The following is a 15003-nucleotide window of genomic DNA, read 5'->3' as shown; positions in this document are numbered from 1 at the left end:
GTCGATGCCCCAAGTCTGTCTGTGCTTAAGAGGCATTTGGACAATGCCCTTAACAACATGCTTTAACTTTTAGTCAGCCCTGAAATGGTCAGGCAGTTGGACTAGATGATTGTTGTAGGTCCCTTCCAACTGAAATAGTCTAGTCTAGTCTATCCTATCCTATCCTATCCTATCCTATCCTATCCTATCCTATCCTATCCTATCCTATCCTATCCTATCCTATCTTATCCTACCCTACCCTACCCTACCCTACCCTACCCTACCCTATCCTATCCTATCCTATCCTATCCTATCCTATCCTATCCTATCCTATCCTATCCTATCCTATCCTATCCTATCCTATCCTAATTTTACCAGCCACTTCCCCAGCACAACCTCTTCATTAATTCCTTCTTTACTTAACACGCCCTTTGATAATTTGATAACAATAGTCTAAAGAGCTGACCAAGGATCACTAGTGCCCATTTGTAACAAGTCCTCAAGGAAGGCTTGAGGGGAAATAAAACACTTTTTTTTTTTCCTTTTTTTTTCTTCCTCCCAGTTTCAAAAAACTGTAAATAAAATGACCAAAGTAATTGCAGGCTTTTCATCCTGGCATTGATCTCGAGCAATGTTATGGAACAGCTGATCCTGGAATAGATTAATACAAATGTAGAGGATAATATAATTAACACAAATAAACATTCATTCATAGAAACTAACTCCTGTCAAACTAGCTCAATATCATCTTCCGAGCTTATACATATCCGGTGATATAATGTACATTTGTAAGACATCTCACTTGATGCAGTATGACATTTTGATTAAGAAGCTACAGTGGTAAGAAAATCATTGTGTCACACATCAAATTATTAAATTTTGACTACCTAGTAAGATTCACAATGTAGCTAGAAAAACCATTATTCAGCAGGACCTTCTGTCTTCTGGCTTGATGCTATTTAATAATTTTTGTTAATGATGGAGAAGCAATCATAACATTAAGACTCATTAAGTTTATAGGTGACACAAAGGTTGAAGGAGTGATCAATAATAGATACAAGTCAGGGTAGAAAGCAGTTCAGATAGCTTTGTAGCCTGGATTCAAGTGCCAATAGGCATTTCTGTATTTCAGAACATGTATTCAGGATTGAAGCATGCATTCAGGATTGAAGCCTTTGGATTTTGCTCCCCCAGAACTGGAGACCTGCCTTTCTGGGTGCTTCAGGTCTAAAGGCTCTGGGGTATTTCTTGTCAATGAATGGTTATTTTAAAATATACTCCTTGTTTGAAGGTATGGCCAAAATACCAAGCACAGATTTTTGATATGTATTCAGAGAAAGATTATTCCCTAGAAGGGCATTTATATTATCTCTATATGTTATGCTTATGCAGCTGCTATTAAAATAAATCTAATTCTGATGGCTGTACTTCAAGAGTTATCTTGAAAAGCTGTGGAGTGCACAAAAGAGCCAGAAGATTTATTAGAGACTGGAAATAATTCCTTGTGTTAGAAGACCATAAGCGTTTATCTTGAAGGATAAAGGCTAGTTGATTACCGTCTCTAAATACCTACATGAGAAAAAGAAAACTGGTTAAAAAGAGTTCTTCAGTCTAGCAAAGATGTATTAAGACTCAAGGTCTGAGTTGGTGCTAGATGACTGCAGACTAAGAAAAACCCACCTGTTTTTCACAGTGAGAATAACTAAGCATTGAAAGAACTTCAAGGGTTACAGTGCAACTCTATTGCTGGAAATTTTTAAATGAAGAGAAGGTGCCTTTCTAAAAGATGTTCTAATTTATCCATAACTTTTGGGTTTGCAGCAGTGATTACTTCAGAAAAATCTCATACCATGCAGAAAGTGCAACCAGATAATCACTGTAGTCTCTTCCAGAATGCAACAGGATCAACGGGGATGGGCTTCCAACAGTGAGATACTATTTAAAGCTTTCAAAAGATTATAAGGGAAATCGGGCCACAAGAGCATATGTTAGGGACAGTTGAGGTGGACTAGACATCAGTACGGATAGGAAGAAACAGGTTACCCCATTCCACAACTATATAAATGATGTCACAGTACAGTCACAATGGTGAGGCCAAACTCATGAACATTTTATTTGAACAAAAAGAATATCAGGTCAAGCAAAATGTTGCATTTTTATTATTATTTTTTTAAATGTGTAAAATTAAATTCTGAGGAAGAAACAGAGAGCAGTCTATTTGAAAATGTTGAAATAGGATTTTTTGATAGTTAATTGAAAATTATTACAATTGCTTTTGGAATTACAAGCTCACCAAATCCAGTCCTGTGGGACTTCATAACAAACTTCAGTACAAAGGGGCCTCCTCTCACAAACAACAGGTCTTGTGAGTAAGAAATTCTGTCCTAGAAATAAATGAGAAGTGATCAGCATTGACAGATGACATTAACCTGGGCGTTCCTAGGCATGATTTGGTGCTTATTAAAAGCAAAAGGAACGCAAGAGTCATTAACATTGTACATTCTCAAACCTCCTACAGTATTTGGTGCTCTGCAGAGCATCAGGAATGTTCTGTTCAAAAAGCATTGCACAGCTACCTGTCAATATACCCTCTCAAAAAAAGTTTCCTACATGAATGACACTCATTTTCACTCTGATCTTGCATCTACTTTCACTGACACAGGAAACTATGGTAATTTATTACTGTTTTTACTTCATCTGTTATTGTTCGCTTTTATTCTTCAAGCACAAAAGAAAACCTATATATGGTAAATAGCAACACTTAGTTGCTATAAAGAAATAGTGAGCAATGGATCATGCATGCTATACCATATTTGTGTATTGATTTTCTCTCAGATTGATGCATGAATGCAAATGGAGATTATGTGGGTAACTTTTCTACTGTTAAGGCAAAAATCGAACTGTACTGGTAATCATGGATCAAAGTCTTGCTTATGGTATTATACATTTTTATTCCCATTATGTAGCTTGATGAAACTGCATTTTTTGGAGGATTTTCCAATGTTACTTGTACCTTACAACAGTCAAATTAAAAATCCATCGTTTTCATTAGTACCTCATTTGAAAAAGCATATGAAATGATACTTCATGTTGTAGAATGAAAACGTCGTTATGCCTAAAGATAATAGGCCTGAACAGCCTGAGAGCAATTCTGATGCTCGTAATACCGTATAGATGAATAAGATGCTATAATTTCACATAGGTTTTGTTGGAGGACAGTAGTATATACAGTAGTAGGACTGGGAAAAAAGAATAGATGTATTTGGCAGGACAGCTTGTATAAGTGTATAAACATATAAGTATACAACACATAAAGTATATAAACACAGAAGTATACAAATAAGCAAAACATTCTTGATCATGGCACCAAACATTATAATAATTTTTTTTTTTTGCAAAGCTTGTATTTTTAGAATTAATTTTGGAGGTCAATTGTGTTCATGGATGTTGATCCATCTCCTGAGCACATTCAAAGCACTCCAGACACTTAACAGAAGACATAGGCTACAGCTATAGACAGTGAAATGATTACAATTGAATCAAAAGTAACCGTTTTTGAAAGTGCCAGTATGGCATATAATGAATTGGTTAGGGCACAAGAAATATTGACTAGTAGTTCTCAAATGACTATGGGACACAATGAATTTAAATGTTGAAAAATTGGGTCTTTTATTTATTTAATTTCAGTTCTTCATGAAAAGTTCCAGTATATGACCTGTGTATGCCGATAATTCTGAAAACAAAAAAAAATCAATACAAAGAAATTAGATCTTTGAACAAATTCATTGGTTTTCCAGATTTAATACTAAATGCCAAAATCAGAGGATGAAATAACTTTATGTGCTGGAAACATAGTCATTAACTTCTAAAAGCAGGCAAACATTTAACAAAACGGTCATTTTGAAAAAATCTTTTGAAAATGCTGCTTCCATCAAAGAAAATGAAAGTTCACTGTCTAAGGAAAAGCAAACAGAATAAATGCAAATTTTTTGATTGTGATGAAAAAAATTGATAGCTTCAAGTACAAATATGTTCCTCAGTATTATATTCTTCTTGTTATTACACAAGAAAAAAACCCTAACTTAATGTCTTTCGGTTCTGATAAGTTAGGGCAAAGTCTTGGTCTTACTTGACTTTAAAAAATCTGTTGCCTTCAGATAGCCTGGGATCTGGTCTTTGCTTTTCACGCTCTAATCTGTCAATATTTTATTTTTATTATGGATGCTTATGAATATGTATATACTTATAATTGAACATGATTTCTACAAGCACGAACAATGCTGTTGGCATTTCTTTTTTTTTCACTGTATACTGGTATAGTAATTTATTTGTGATAATGGTAAACTTAAGCAATGAGTTGGCACTCATGGTGTGCATGCATTTCTGGAAAATTTGCTTTTCAAGTGTAAGTAAGTGCTGAAAGCCAAATCTGGGCTACACTGTACTTGTACGTGCATGCGCACACACACAGAGATACACCCTGATAATACCAAAGGCAATTATGAATTCAAAACCAGAGATCTTTGGGACACAGAAAGCTTTTTTGTTCTCGTTGTTCAATATCTGTTATATAAGACCCTTGCCTGTGACTGGGCGTCTCATAGCTACTACAGCAATACATATAAAAATGACACCTCTGAAGACCTGTATGCATTTCTTGTGTGGTTAAACATTCAGCTTATGCAGAAGTTATGTATGTAATGAGTGCCTGTTACCACTCCAAGAATGCTCAATTTATTTGGGATGAGGTACAAATGTTTCTCTGCTGTACGCATGCTTCCATCCAAGCATGGTATCTTGATTATCTAGGTATCACCATGAAGATACCTAAATGCCAGATCACCATAGGGGAATCTAAGACAAGCCCTTAAGTGACAGCATGACCTTGACCATTTTGTTCTTCGTTTTGGCTTGGAAGCATTGGTCCTAGAGTGCTATGGAGCAAAGATTGGTCCTGGAAGTGAAAATTGTTGATGTACGGTGATTGACACATTTTGGAGGAGTCAGAATAAGCCTGCAATAAGCCCGCAATAAGCCCGCAATTTTGTATCAAGAATAGTGTGGCTAGCAGGACCAAGGAGGTGATAATGCCCCTGTACTCGGCACTGGTGAGGCCACACCTCGAATACTGTGTTCAGTTTTGGACTCCTCACTAGAACAAGGACACTGAGGTGCTAGACCGCATCCAAAGAAGGGCAACAAAGCCGGTGAAATGTGGGTGATGTGACAGCTGGAGGCCGTCTTGGGCATAGCAATCACGAAATGATAGAATTTTCAGTTCTTGGAGAATTAAGAAGGGGGGTCAGCAGAACTGCTACCTTGGACTTCCGGAGGGCAGACTTTGACCTCTTCAGGAGCCTGGTTGTCAGAGTCCCTTGGGAGGCAGTCCTGAAGGGCAAAGGAGTCCAGGAAGGCTGGACGTTCTTCAAGAAGGAAATCTTACAGGTGCAGGAGAAGATGGTCCCCATGTGCCAAAAGATGAGTCGGTGGGGGAGAAGACCGGCCTGGCTGAACAGAGAGCTTTGGCTGGAACTCAGGAAAAAAAGGAGAGTTTATGAACTTTGGAAGAAGGGGCAGGCAGCTCAGGAGTACTACAAAGATGTCGTGAGGTTATGCAGGGAGAGGGTTAGAAGGGCCAAAGCCCAGCTGGAACTGAATCTGGCTACTGCTGTAAAAGACAACACAAAATGTTTCTACAAATACATTAGCAACAAAAGGAGGGCGAAGGAGAGTCTCCATCCTTTATTGGATGTGGGGGGAAACACAGCGACAGAGGACAAGGGAAAGGCTGAGGTACTTAATGCCTTCTTTGCCTGTCTTTAATAGTCAGACCAGTTGCTCTCAGGGTACCCAGCCCCCTGAGCTGGAAGACAGGGATGGGGAGCAGAATGAAGCCCCATAATCCAAGGGGAAATGGTCAGTGACCTGCTACACCACTTAGACATGCACAAGTTTATGGGGCCAGATGGCATCCACCCAAGGGTACTGAGGGAGCTAGCGGAGGTGCTCACCAGGCCGCTTTCCATAATCTATCAGCAGTCCTGGCTAACGGGGGAGGTCCCAGTGGACTGGAAATCAGCAAATGTGATGCCCATCTACAAGAAGGGTCGGAAGGAGGATCCGGGGAACTACAGGCCTGTCAGCCTGACCTCGGTGCTGGGGAAGGTTATGGAGCAGATCATCCTGAGTGCCATCATGCAGCATGTACGGGACAACCAGGGGATCAGGCCCAGTCAGCATGGGTTTATGAAAGGCAGGTCCTGCTTGACTAACCTGATCTCCTTCTATGACAAGGTGACCTGCTTAATGGATGAGGGAAAAGCTGTAGATGTTGTCTACCTGGACTTTAGTAATGCCTTTGACATGGTTTCCCACAGCATTCTCCTGGAGAAACCGGCTGCTCATGGCTTGGATGAGTACACTCTTCACTGGGTAAAAAACTGGCTGGATGGCCGGGCCCAAAGAGTTGCGGTGAATGGAGTTAAACCCAGTTGGCGGCTGGTCACGAGTGGTGTTCCCCAGGGCTCAGTACTGGGGCCGGTCCTGTTCAATATCTTCATTGATGATCTGCATGAGGGGATTGAGTACACCCTCAGTAAGTTTGCAGATGACACCAAGTTGGGTGGGAGTGTCGATCTGCTGGAGGGTAGGAAGGCTACCTACAAAGGGATCTGGACAGGCTGGATCGATGGGTCAAGGCCAACTGCATGAGATTCAACAAGGCTAAGTGCCAGGTCCTGCACTTGGGTCACAACAACCCCATGCAGCGCTACAGGCTGGGGGAGGAGTGGCTGGAGAGCTGCCTGGCAGAAAAGGACCTGGGGGTGTTGGTCAACAGCCAGCTGAATATGAGCCAGCAGTATGCCCAGGTGGCCAAGAAGGCCACTAGCATCCTGGCTTGTATCAGAAATAGTGTGGCCAGCAGGACTAGGGAAATGATTGTCTCCCTGTACTCGGCACTGGTGAGGCCGCACCTCGAGTCCTGTGTTCAGTTTTGGGCCCCTCACTACAAGAAGGACATTGAGATGCTGGAGCATGTCCAGAGAAGGGCAACGAAGCTGGTGAAGGGTCTAGAGTACGTCTTATGAGGAGTGGCTGAGGCAACTGGGGTTGTTTAGCCTGGAGAAAAGGAGGCTGAGAGGAGACCTTATTGGTCTCTGCAACTACCTGAAAGGAGGTTGTAGTGAGGTGGAGGTTGGTCTCCCAAGTAGCAAGCAGCAGGACAAGAGGAAATGGCCTCAAGCTGAGCCAGGGGAGGTTTAGATTGGATATTAGGAAAAATTTTGTCACTGAATGGGTTATCAAGCATTGGAAGAGGCTGCCCAGGGAAGTGATTGAGTCCCCATCCCTGGAGGTATTTAAAAGACAGATAGCTGTGGTTCTTAGGGACATGGTTTAGTGGTGAACTTGGCAGTGCTAGGTTAACGGTTGGACTCAATGATCTTGAAGGTCTTTTCCAACCTAAATGATTCTATGATTCTGTATCATTTTCTATTTTTAAAAGATTTTCTTAAAATAACCAAATGCATTCTGCTCAAACATTTCACCTTTAAGGGACTTGTTCTTGGTGCAGTGTAAGCAAAATTCTGGCAATTCAATCAACCATGCCCTTAGTCTTCAATAGACAAAGGAAACAGGCTATAGTTTAGCATTGTTCATTAAAATCCATAGCAGCTATTCCTTTAAAAATCATTACTGTTCTAAACAGTGTTCTACTTTCAAACTGAAAAGTTAAACTAATATAAATCCTATGGGTCACAGACAGCAGTCGTCTTGGTTTCATGGGAAGCATTGCTACACTATTCATATTACTCCAGATTTGCTCCCACAAGATGCATCTCTTGTTCTCATTTATAGAAAACTGGACAGGCACCATTTTGCCTCAAGGTAATTTTCATTATTTCAGTGAACTGATGGTCTGATGGTTCAGTTAAAAGTTAGTTTGCCTTCCCAGGAAATTATTTAAGCTGTTAAAAAATAGAATACCTCTCTGAGTTTCAAAGTGAAGTTTTTTGGTATTAGACATTCCAGTGCTCCCTAGCTAGGCAATCATCCTGTGATTACTTTTAAACCAAGTACACTGATTTAACGATATGCAGTTTGGAAAGAGGTTTTTCCCATCTTGTCTGCACTGCGGGACTTTGTCACACAATCAGCCCCAGCTCCTCTTCTACCAGTGGCAGTAATGTTAGGTGGAGCTCTGAAGGCTGTCGAAGGAGCAAGAAGGCACTGTGCAGAGTGCTTGAAAGCTTTTTTTCTCCTTCAAGTTGCTCATGCCTGCAGGACATACAGAATGAATTGTAGGTCAGGTTTTTTAGAAGAGAGGAGAGTTTCTTTGTACAAATTATTTGTGCGTATAGAGCAAGTCAGAAATGTATGTACCATGGTTGCTTTCTTTTAGGCTGCAGACAATTGCTTTTAGATACATAGAGAATAATTACTTCTGGAAGGAGTAATTTAGACTGTAATAATAATAATGCAGTTTGGAGTAGTGCATCAAGGAAAGCAGCTATGGTACATAGATGCTGGCTCTTCTGAATGCAAAGAGACAATTCAGGAGTCTCAACAAAAGTTGACTTGGCTGAGTATAGAAGAACCGAAGTAGTAATTTAGTTGAAAATTGTAATTTACTGTAGCTATTAAAAAAAATGCATCCAGTATGCTCTGTACGGAAACATACTTGCTTTTGACAGCAGTCACAACATTGGTGCTTCCAGCCGAGGCTCTGTATTTCAGCAGTGTTGATTCACTAAGCATTGTCATCAGCAATCATCGTCTCTAAGCTGTGTCCTTTCTAAGCATGGTTAGAGTATTGTAGGAGAACCAGCAAATTCTCCTCTTACTTCCATTTTGCATCACTAATTCCAGTGAACAAAATTGTTCTCCCAATCTCTTGGTATATTATCTGTCAGCACGTTCCTGTAAGTTACAGTACAGAAGGTACAGTATGTGAGTCCATATGCACAGCTGCTGCCTGTATGACTAGGTCTGCCTTCTTCGTTGTGAGAATTTTTGTATGGATTTCAGAAGAGAAAACAGGTTAACGGATAAATGAATGCAGCCAATCATTATTCTAGGATTTCATTTTCATTGGATGCTTGTTAGACATCTATGGGTCTTTGTTGGATACTTGGGAATTTGCAGCTCCTTGTAAAATTCAACTGAGTCACGGTTCCTTTATTTAGCTTGCTGGAAGGATGTTCTGCAGAGAAGGGGTATCTAGACAGGTTTTAAATTGGGATAAAGAGAAGTTGAATAGTTCTGTTGTAATAAAGAGCAGGGGAGTGAAGGAAGGAAGGAAGCAAGCCAGTCAGCCAGCCAGCCAGCCAGCAGAGGAGCAAGCAGAGAAGGAGTTGTGAATGTCCCCAAGGATGAAGGCATCAAGTTTAACCATGAAACAAAGGAGGAAAATAACAAAAGTACTCTTTAAAAGGTTAAGAATGTTGTTATATTTAGGTAAAATAACTTTAGCACCCTCACAGAAGTAACCCAATTTAGCTTTCACCATGGAATCAAGGGGTGTGATTGACTCCTTGGATCATCTGCAAGTGTCTACAATGTCTTGTCCACATCTGAGCCAATTGCTCTCCTTTTTTAATCACTGGAGAGAAATGGAAATGTTTTGGGCACATTCACCTCCTTCTAAAGTGAACCTCTAAAACAAATTAGACAAACCATATACTAAAAATACCAATTTGTCTTCATTAAGCATACAAAGGAGGCCATGGTGTGCAAGTCATCTGTAGAATCTACCTTCTAGGTATCTAAAATCAGGCAAAATGTATACTGCCTGAAAGATACTGAATCAGTTTGTGACTAAATGGGATCATGGACTCTATATTATTTAATCTCTGCCTCAGTTCCTGTCTGCAAAGCAGCTGAAATGCTCCATAATTTTCTCCTACTCTCAGTTTATCAGGTTTATTTCAATAGAAGACCTTGGAAGCAGGGACTCTGCCTTACTAGCCAGTATCTTTCTTTCCAGTACATAGCCCCACTCTCCTTTGCTGTGCTGGGTATCACGGTGATACTATTCAGAGGAGCAGTGACCTGTGTGTGTACTTGAATTGTGTGTATCATATATCGTTGTACACAACGAGAAGTCTGCAGGTTGCTTTGCTTTATACCACTCTCAAGCAGCTTATCCTTAGACGTGTAGTTCTAGATACAATAACTCAGTAAGGGAAATGTAAAGGCTTGACACGTTTCTTACAGAGGCTTTGATTTCCTTTTTTTGCTCATCCTTCTGTCTTGACAGACAATGTTTGAAACATTATCAGCTTTTTTCCATGGTTGTTGGGTTGGTTCCTGGCAGTAGAAGCACTGGTTTGCAAAGCCTCTGATGCCTTACTCCCATTTCTGTGAAATTATCTCAGTTGCTGTGGTGTAAATCTTTCTTCAGTGAGGCAAATCAGATTAGGGAGCTGATGTAGTCTCAAAATAAGCCAGCAGAAACAGTGGTTACTAATCCACATCAGTTCCTTGGTGCCATTCCCTGCAAGGAGAAAAGTGCTGGATATTAGTGGAATGAAAATAACCCTTAGACTGTGAACAACCCACAAGGCTCACTGTATCATGATGTACTGCAATACTTCCTACTTGTAACAGCAGCGAGCTCTCATTAAAGCTCTGTCCCATTATGCCAAATACACAAGGCTTCTGAAATGACTGTCCAGCTTCTTGGGGTCACATGCTTTTTACTGCCACAGGACTCATGAAAATGTACGAATTCATCTAACAGAAGCAGGATGAAAGCACCCACAGGCTTATCAACCTCTTCCAAATATATCTATCTCAAAATGATGTACTTAACACATAGAAACTTTTCCTTTTGACTCATTGTTCTAAGTTTCTCTACCCAAATCCCACCCTCAGATTTTTACTTACCTTTGACTTTGTAGTTTATGGTAGTTCACTCATTTTACAGTGGTCTTCAGGGATTCTTTGGGTGGAAGTTATTTTTACTGAATTAATTTCTTTTCTATGTAATATTTACCTATAGTCAAAATATCCACTGTATTAAATGCTTTTGTTCATATGCTCTCTGTTACTAGAAGATTAAGCTTTAATTTGTCTCAACTCCTAATGAACCCATTGTGCCTCTGCTTGGGTGAGTTGCATGTACATTCCTTTGGGGATTAATGCCTCTGTGCTACCAATTTCTTCAGTCTTCTGATGGCTTGCTGTAACAGGCCAGACTTATCTACCTATTGCAAATGATGCCTTCTGCAAATATCATATTCTAGAAAGTCAAGGTTTGTAATAAGAAGCAATATAATTTATTAGGTCAAGTGTGACATAGTCAGACAATATGCCGTAAAAGTTCTCAGGCATATAAACTCTTCACACCTGAAACGGAAGAAACATACTTCAAGCCAAGTACAAAAATTGGTCTCAGTTCAGTTTCATTATTGTTAATCACCATGACCGTCTGAGAGAAAAGGGTAGTTAACATCTACGAAGCTGAGGGAGCTGTTGGTAAGGAGAGAGGTGATAAGGTCAGTAGCCTCTACTGGAGAGAGAGGAACAGATTATTATCCCCTGTGCAGTCACGAGGGTTAGGAAAAGAGATACTGTGAAGAAAACTATATAATATGTGAGATAAAGTAGCCTTCTTACTAAGCTCTTGATTTTATGAATCAGAGCAGAATGATAAACTTTATATCCAGGCTCACCTTCTGAAGGTTTATGGATACTACAAGTGACCACAACTGCTTTGAAATGGAGGAATGCTGACAAAAAGAGACTCTTGATTTTCAATTATGAGTCCTTTAAAAGTATGCAGTCTGACATGTCTTGCCAGCATTGAAACTCTAGTGTCTATAAATGACTTCTTATGTAAAGGCATACTCATGTGCATGCTACGCTTGCCATAAAGACCCCTACTGCCTGATTCATATCTCAAAAGAAGATAACAGAAGTCACTCAAACCTGAAATTAGGGCAGGGAAAACACAGCTTGCAGGAGTGATTTTGTGTGGCTTGGTTACAGAATCTGGTGAATGATAGTAGCTTCACGTTTGTGGTCATAGAGCCAGCCAGAAATGTCAAGTCTGGAAAGCCAGGATGCCTTTGAAAAATTTACTCATCCAGAATGATTATTGAGAGCCTCTCCCTTTCCAAATAGGTCAACATTTCCACAGAGACCTAAAACTAAACGCAATTAGAATTGAAAGGTTTATTTGAATTCTATTTCATGTGAGTATTGCTGCACAGATGCTCTCAAAACACTAAGAAATATTTCATACGCAGTGTTTTTATGAAGCTTAAAAAATTAGCAGCTCAGTGAACAACCGTCTGTATCTCACCACAATGTCAATTTATTTTCTATGCTATTATTGCAGGTGATTATGTAGTCATGACTATATACTTCGACTTAAGTAGAAGAATGGGATACTTTACTATTCAAACATACATTCCCTGTATATTAACAGTTGTTCTTTCCTGGGTATCCTTTTGGATTAAAAAAGATGCCACACCAGCAAGAACAGCATTAGGTAAGTTGTTAATAATTCCCTTTTCTGCTCTCTGTGTAGTTTCTACACTATCATTTGAAAATGTCTGTTTCCTTTCAAAGAGACCACTAGCTATATGCTTTGGATTATCGCTACCGCATCTTGCAGACCCAGATCTACTTATCACTGAAGCCTCGGGTTTTCTGCCTTTAACAGGGTAATTAAAAGTAAACTACCCTGACCCTTTGGAATGACACTGCCACCTATTTTGCATAATATCCTAGAATTAATGTCTGTCTCCTTGTTCTCAGTATATTTTAGTGACATTTTTAAAGAATAAATTAATTGCACTGCTGGCTTCCCTCCCTTCTGAAACTCTCCCCCACAGGGCATTATGTATCATATATACAGAAAACTGTGGGATATAATAATATTAACTCATGCAAAGTGTTTTAGCTTGCATGCTTGAAGTTAAGCTCCACACTAAGCGTATAGATATTTTTCATAGTTTGTGGAGATTTATGCTGGTATAGGTTTTCCAGCAGCTCATTTATGTCAGGACCAGCATGTGCATTTTGGCATTGTGCTTTAGGATACACTTAGAAATGCTGACCATGTATTCTTATGTCTGTAAGAAAACCTGCAGGTTTTGCTATCATCAAGGGCATAGGGCTATATACTAGCCAATTATAGGTGTACATCAGAACCAAAGGAAAAACAACATTTTAGTCCAGACTGTGGTTGCCAGGGCTGACAATACTAATTGGTTCAGAAATCTACCAGTCTAGTAAAAAAGGGGAGGCTATGTCAAGGTTTACATGTCTGTTTTCAAGCGTGGAGATTACCGTTCCCACCGATTCATTGCTTTCTCCTGCTGCAGTTTGTTACCATCTCCAGTTAACCAGATGGACTCTCTAAATCATTTCAGTTTGAAAGAACAAATTATTAAAAACTGACCCACCTGACTTTTTGGACTGAAATCAGATGGGAAGCATTCACAGGAGCAACTGAGTCCCCAGGTTTGAGAGTGTGATGCTGCTGCAAGGAAAGACTGGAGGACAAGGGCTGTGAACAGGTGCACCTCCTTGGAGGACACATGAAGGCAGCCTGCAGCAGGCAGGGTGTTCTCGAGTGCTGCTGTGTGCTGACAAGCCTTCGTTCAACCACAGTATAGGAGAGGCCATCTGTACAAACCACCTCTGTCTTCCACTCCGCTAAACAGCTGACAAAGGGGACTCAGTACTCCTCATCCTTTTTTATCCAAGCAACTCATTGTTTACGAGAAATGGCGGTTACTTATATGTGAATCCATTTCTGTTAGCTCTCTTTCAAACACCATGTAGAGGTGCTGTACTTGATCTCAGGAGGAAGACGCCTTGTTTGACAACACAACCTTTATACAGTTGTTCAAAATTACTTGTCCTGTTTCAGCCTGTCTCTCTCCTGCACTAATAAATCTGAGCAACTACCAATTTTGAGGGTGCTGTGGTTTCTAGCCTAAAGGCCCTGAAGTGAAAAGTAAAAATGAAGTGCTAAAGAAACTTTGAAGTCCATTCACTCTGAATGATATTTTAGCTGCTAAGTCTCTTGAACTTGTCCAGGAGTCTGATCCCACTTTCTAAATTCTTACAAACATTTTTTCTCCCAAAACTTCTAATGCTTCAATAACTTAGTAACTTTCAGCTGAATGCTAGAAGAAATACATTACCAAAAATATCCTCTAACTCCCTCACTAGCTACAGCTTTATTTTAGCAATGAAACTATATGCCAGCCATGCCTGATACTAATCCTTAGGCATCTTCCTCGGGGGAGGTTGTATCAGCTTTAATTCTTAGTGAGTGGTGAGGGGCATCCTTTCAAACCAAGAGCAGCTCAGTAACAAGGAGCTACGCAACAGGATCAGTAGAAAGAAAAGTCCCAAACAACCTGTAATAAGAAAACTGCGAGCAGCTAACACTGGTTCACACTTTACAGATAATTCTGTATTAAAACCCATTTTGCGTGAGGTCAGCACAAAACCATAACCTGCTGGATTTGCTCCAGGAGTTTGTAAAATTAACAAATGTAGCAATTCTGACCATTATAAATAAAAAATGAACATTACTCTCCTTTGTCATTCCATCTTAAGCTCATTCACTAGAAAAACAAGCAAATGATCAAAACAGGTGCCAGATCAACAGGTGGAGAAATAAAGTTTATAAACAAGTGAGAGCATGGTTAAAAGCAGTACACCTTTCCTCCAGTGTCCCATCAACATATCCTTAGGAAAATAAGAAAAAATTAGCCTTGCTGACTAAAGAGTTTCATAGAATCATAGAATACCAGGTTGGAAGGGACCTCGAGGATCATCTGGTCCAACCTTTCTAGCACAACCTAGATGAGATGGCCCAGCACCACGTCCACCTGAGTCTTAAAACGTGTTCAGCGTAGCGGAGTCAACCACTTCCCTGGGGAGATTATTCCAATGATTGACTGTTCTCATTGTGAAAAATTTACCTCTCGTGTCCAATCGGAATCTCCCTGGGAGTAACATGTACCCGTTACCCCTTGTCCTCACCATGTGACTCCT

The 15003-nt window shown here is 40.1% G+C and overlaps 1 protein-coding gene across 1 annotated transcript in view; it reads left to right on the top strand.

Moving 5' to 3' along the window:
* GABRG3 (gamma-aminobutyric acid type A receptor subunit gamma3) overlaps positions 1 to 15003 on the top strand; it is a 334473-nt gene that overhangs the window by 301663 nt on the left and 17807 nt on the right. Inside the window, exon 7 of the mRNA XM_087758171.1 lies at positions 12323 to 12475. Coding sequence (XP_087614297.1) covers positions 12323 to 12475 — 153 coding nt within the window. The remainder of the gene's footprint in view (positions 1 to 12322; positions 12476 to 15003) is intronic.

The sequence above is a fragment of the Nipponia nippon genome, unplaced genomic scaffold (genome assembly GCF_047370975.1).
Source record: "Nipponia nippon isolate SJK-2023a ecotype South Korea unplaced genomic scaffold, ASM4737097v1 scaffold_2, whole genome shotgun sequence".
Taxonomy (NCBI): domain Eukaryota; kingdom Metazoa; phylum Chordata; class Aves; order Pelecaniformes; family Threskiornithidae; genus Nipponia; species Nipponia nippon.
This window is presented reverse-complemented; position numbering and strand designations above follow the sequence as displayed.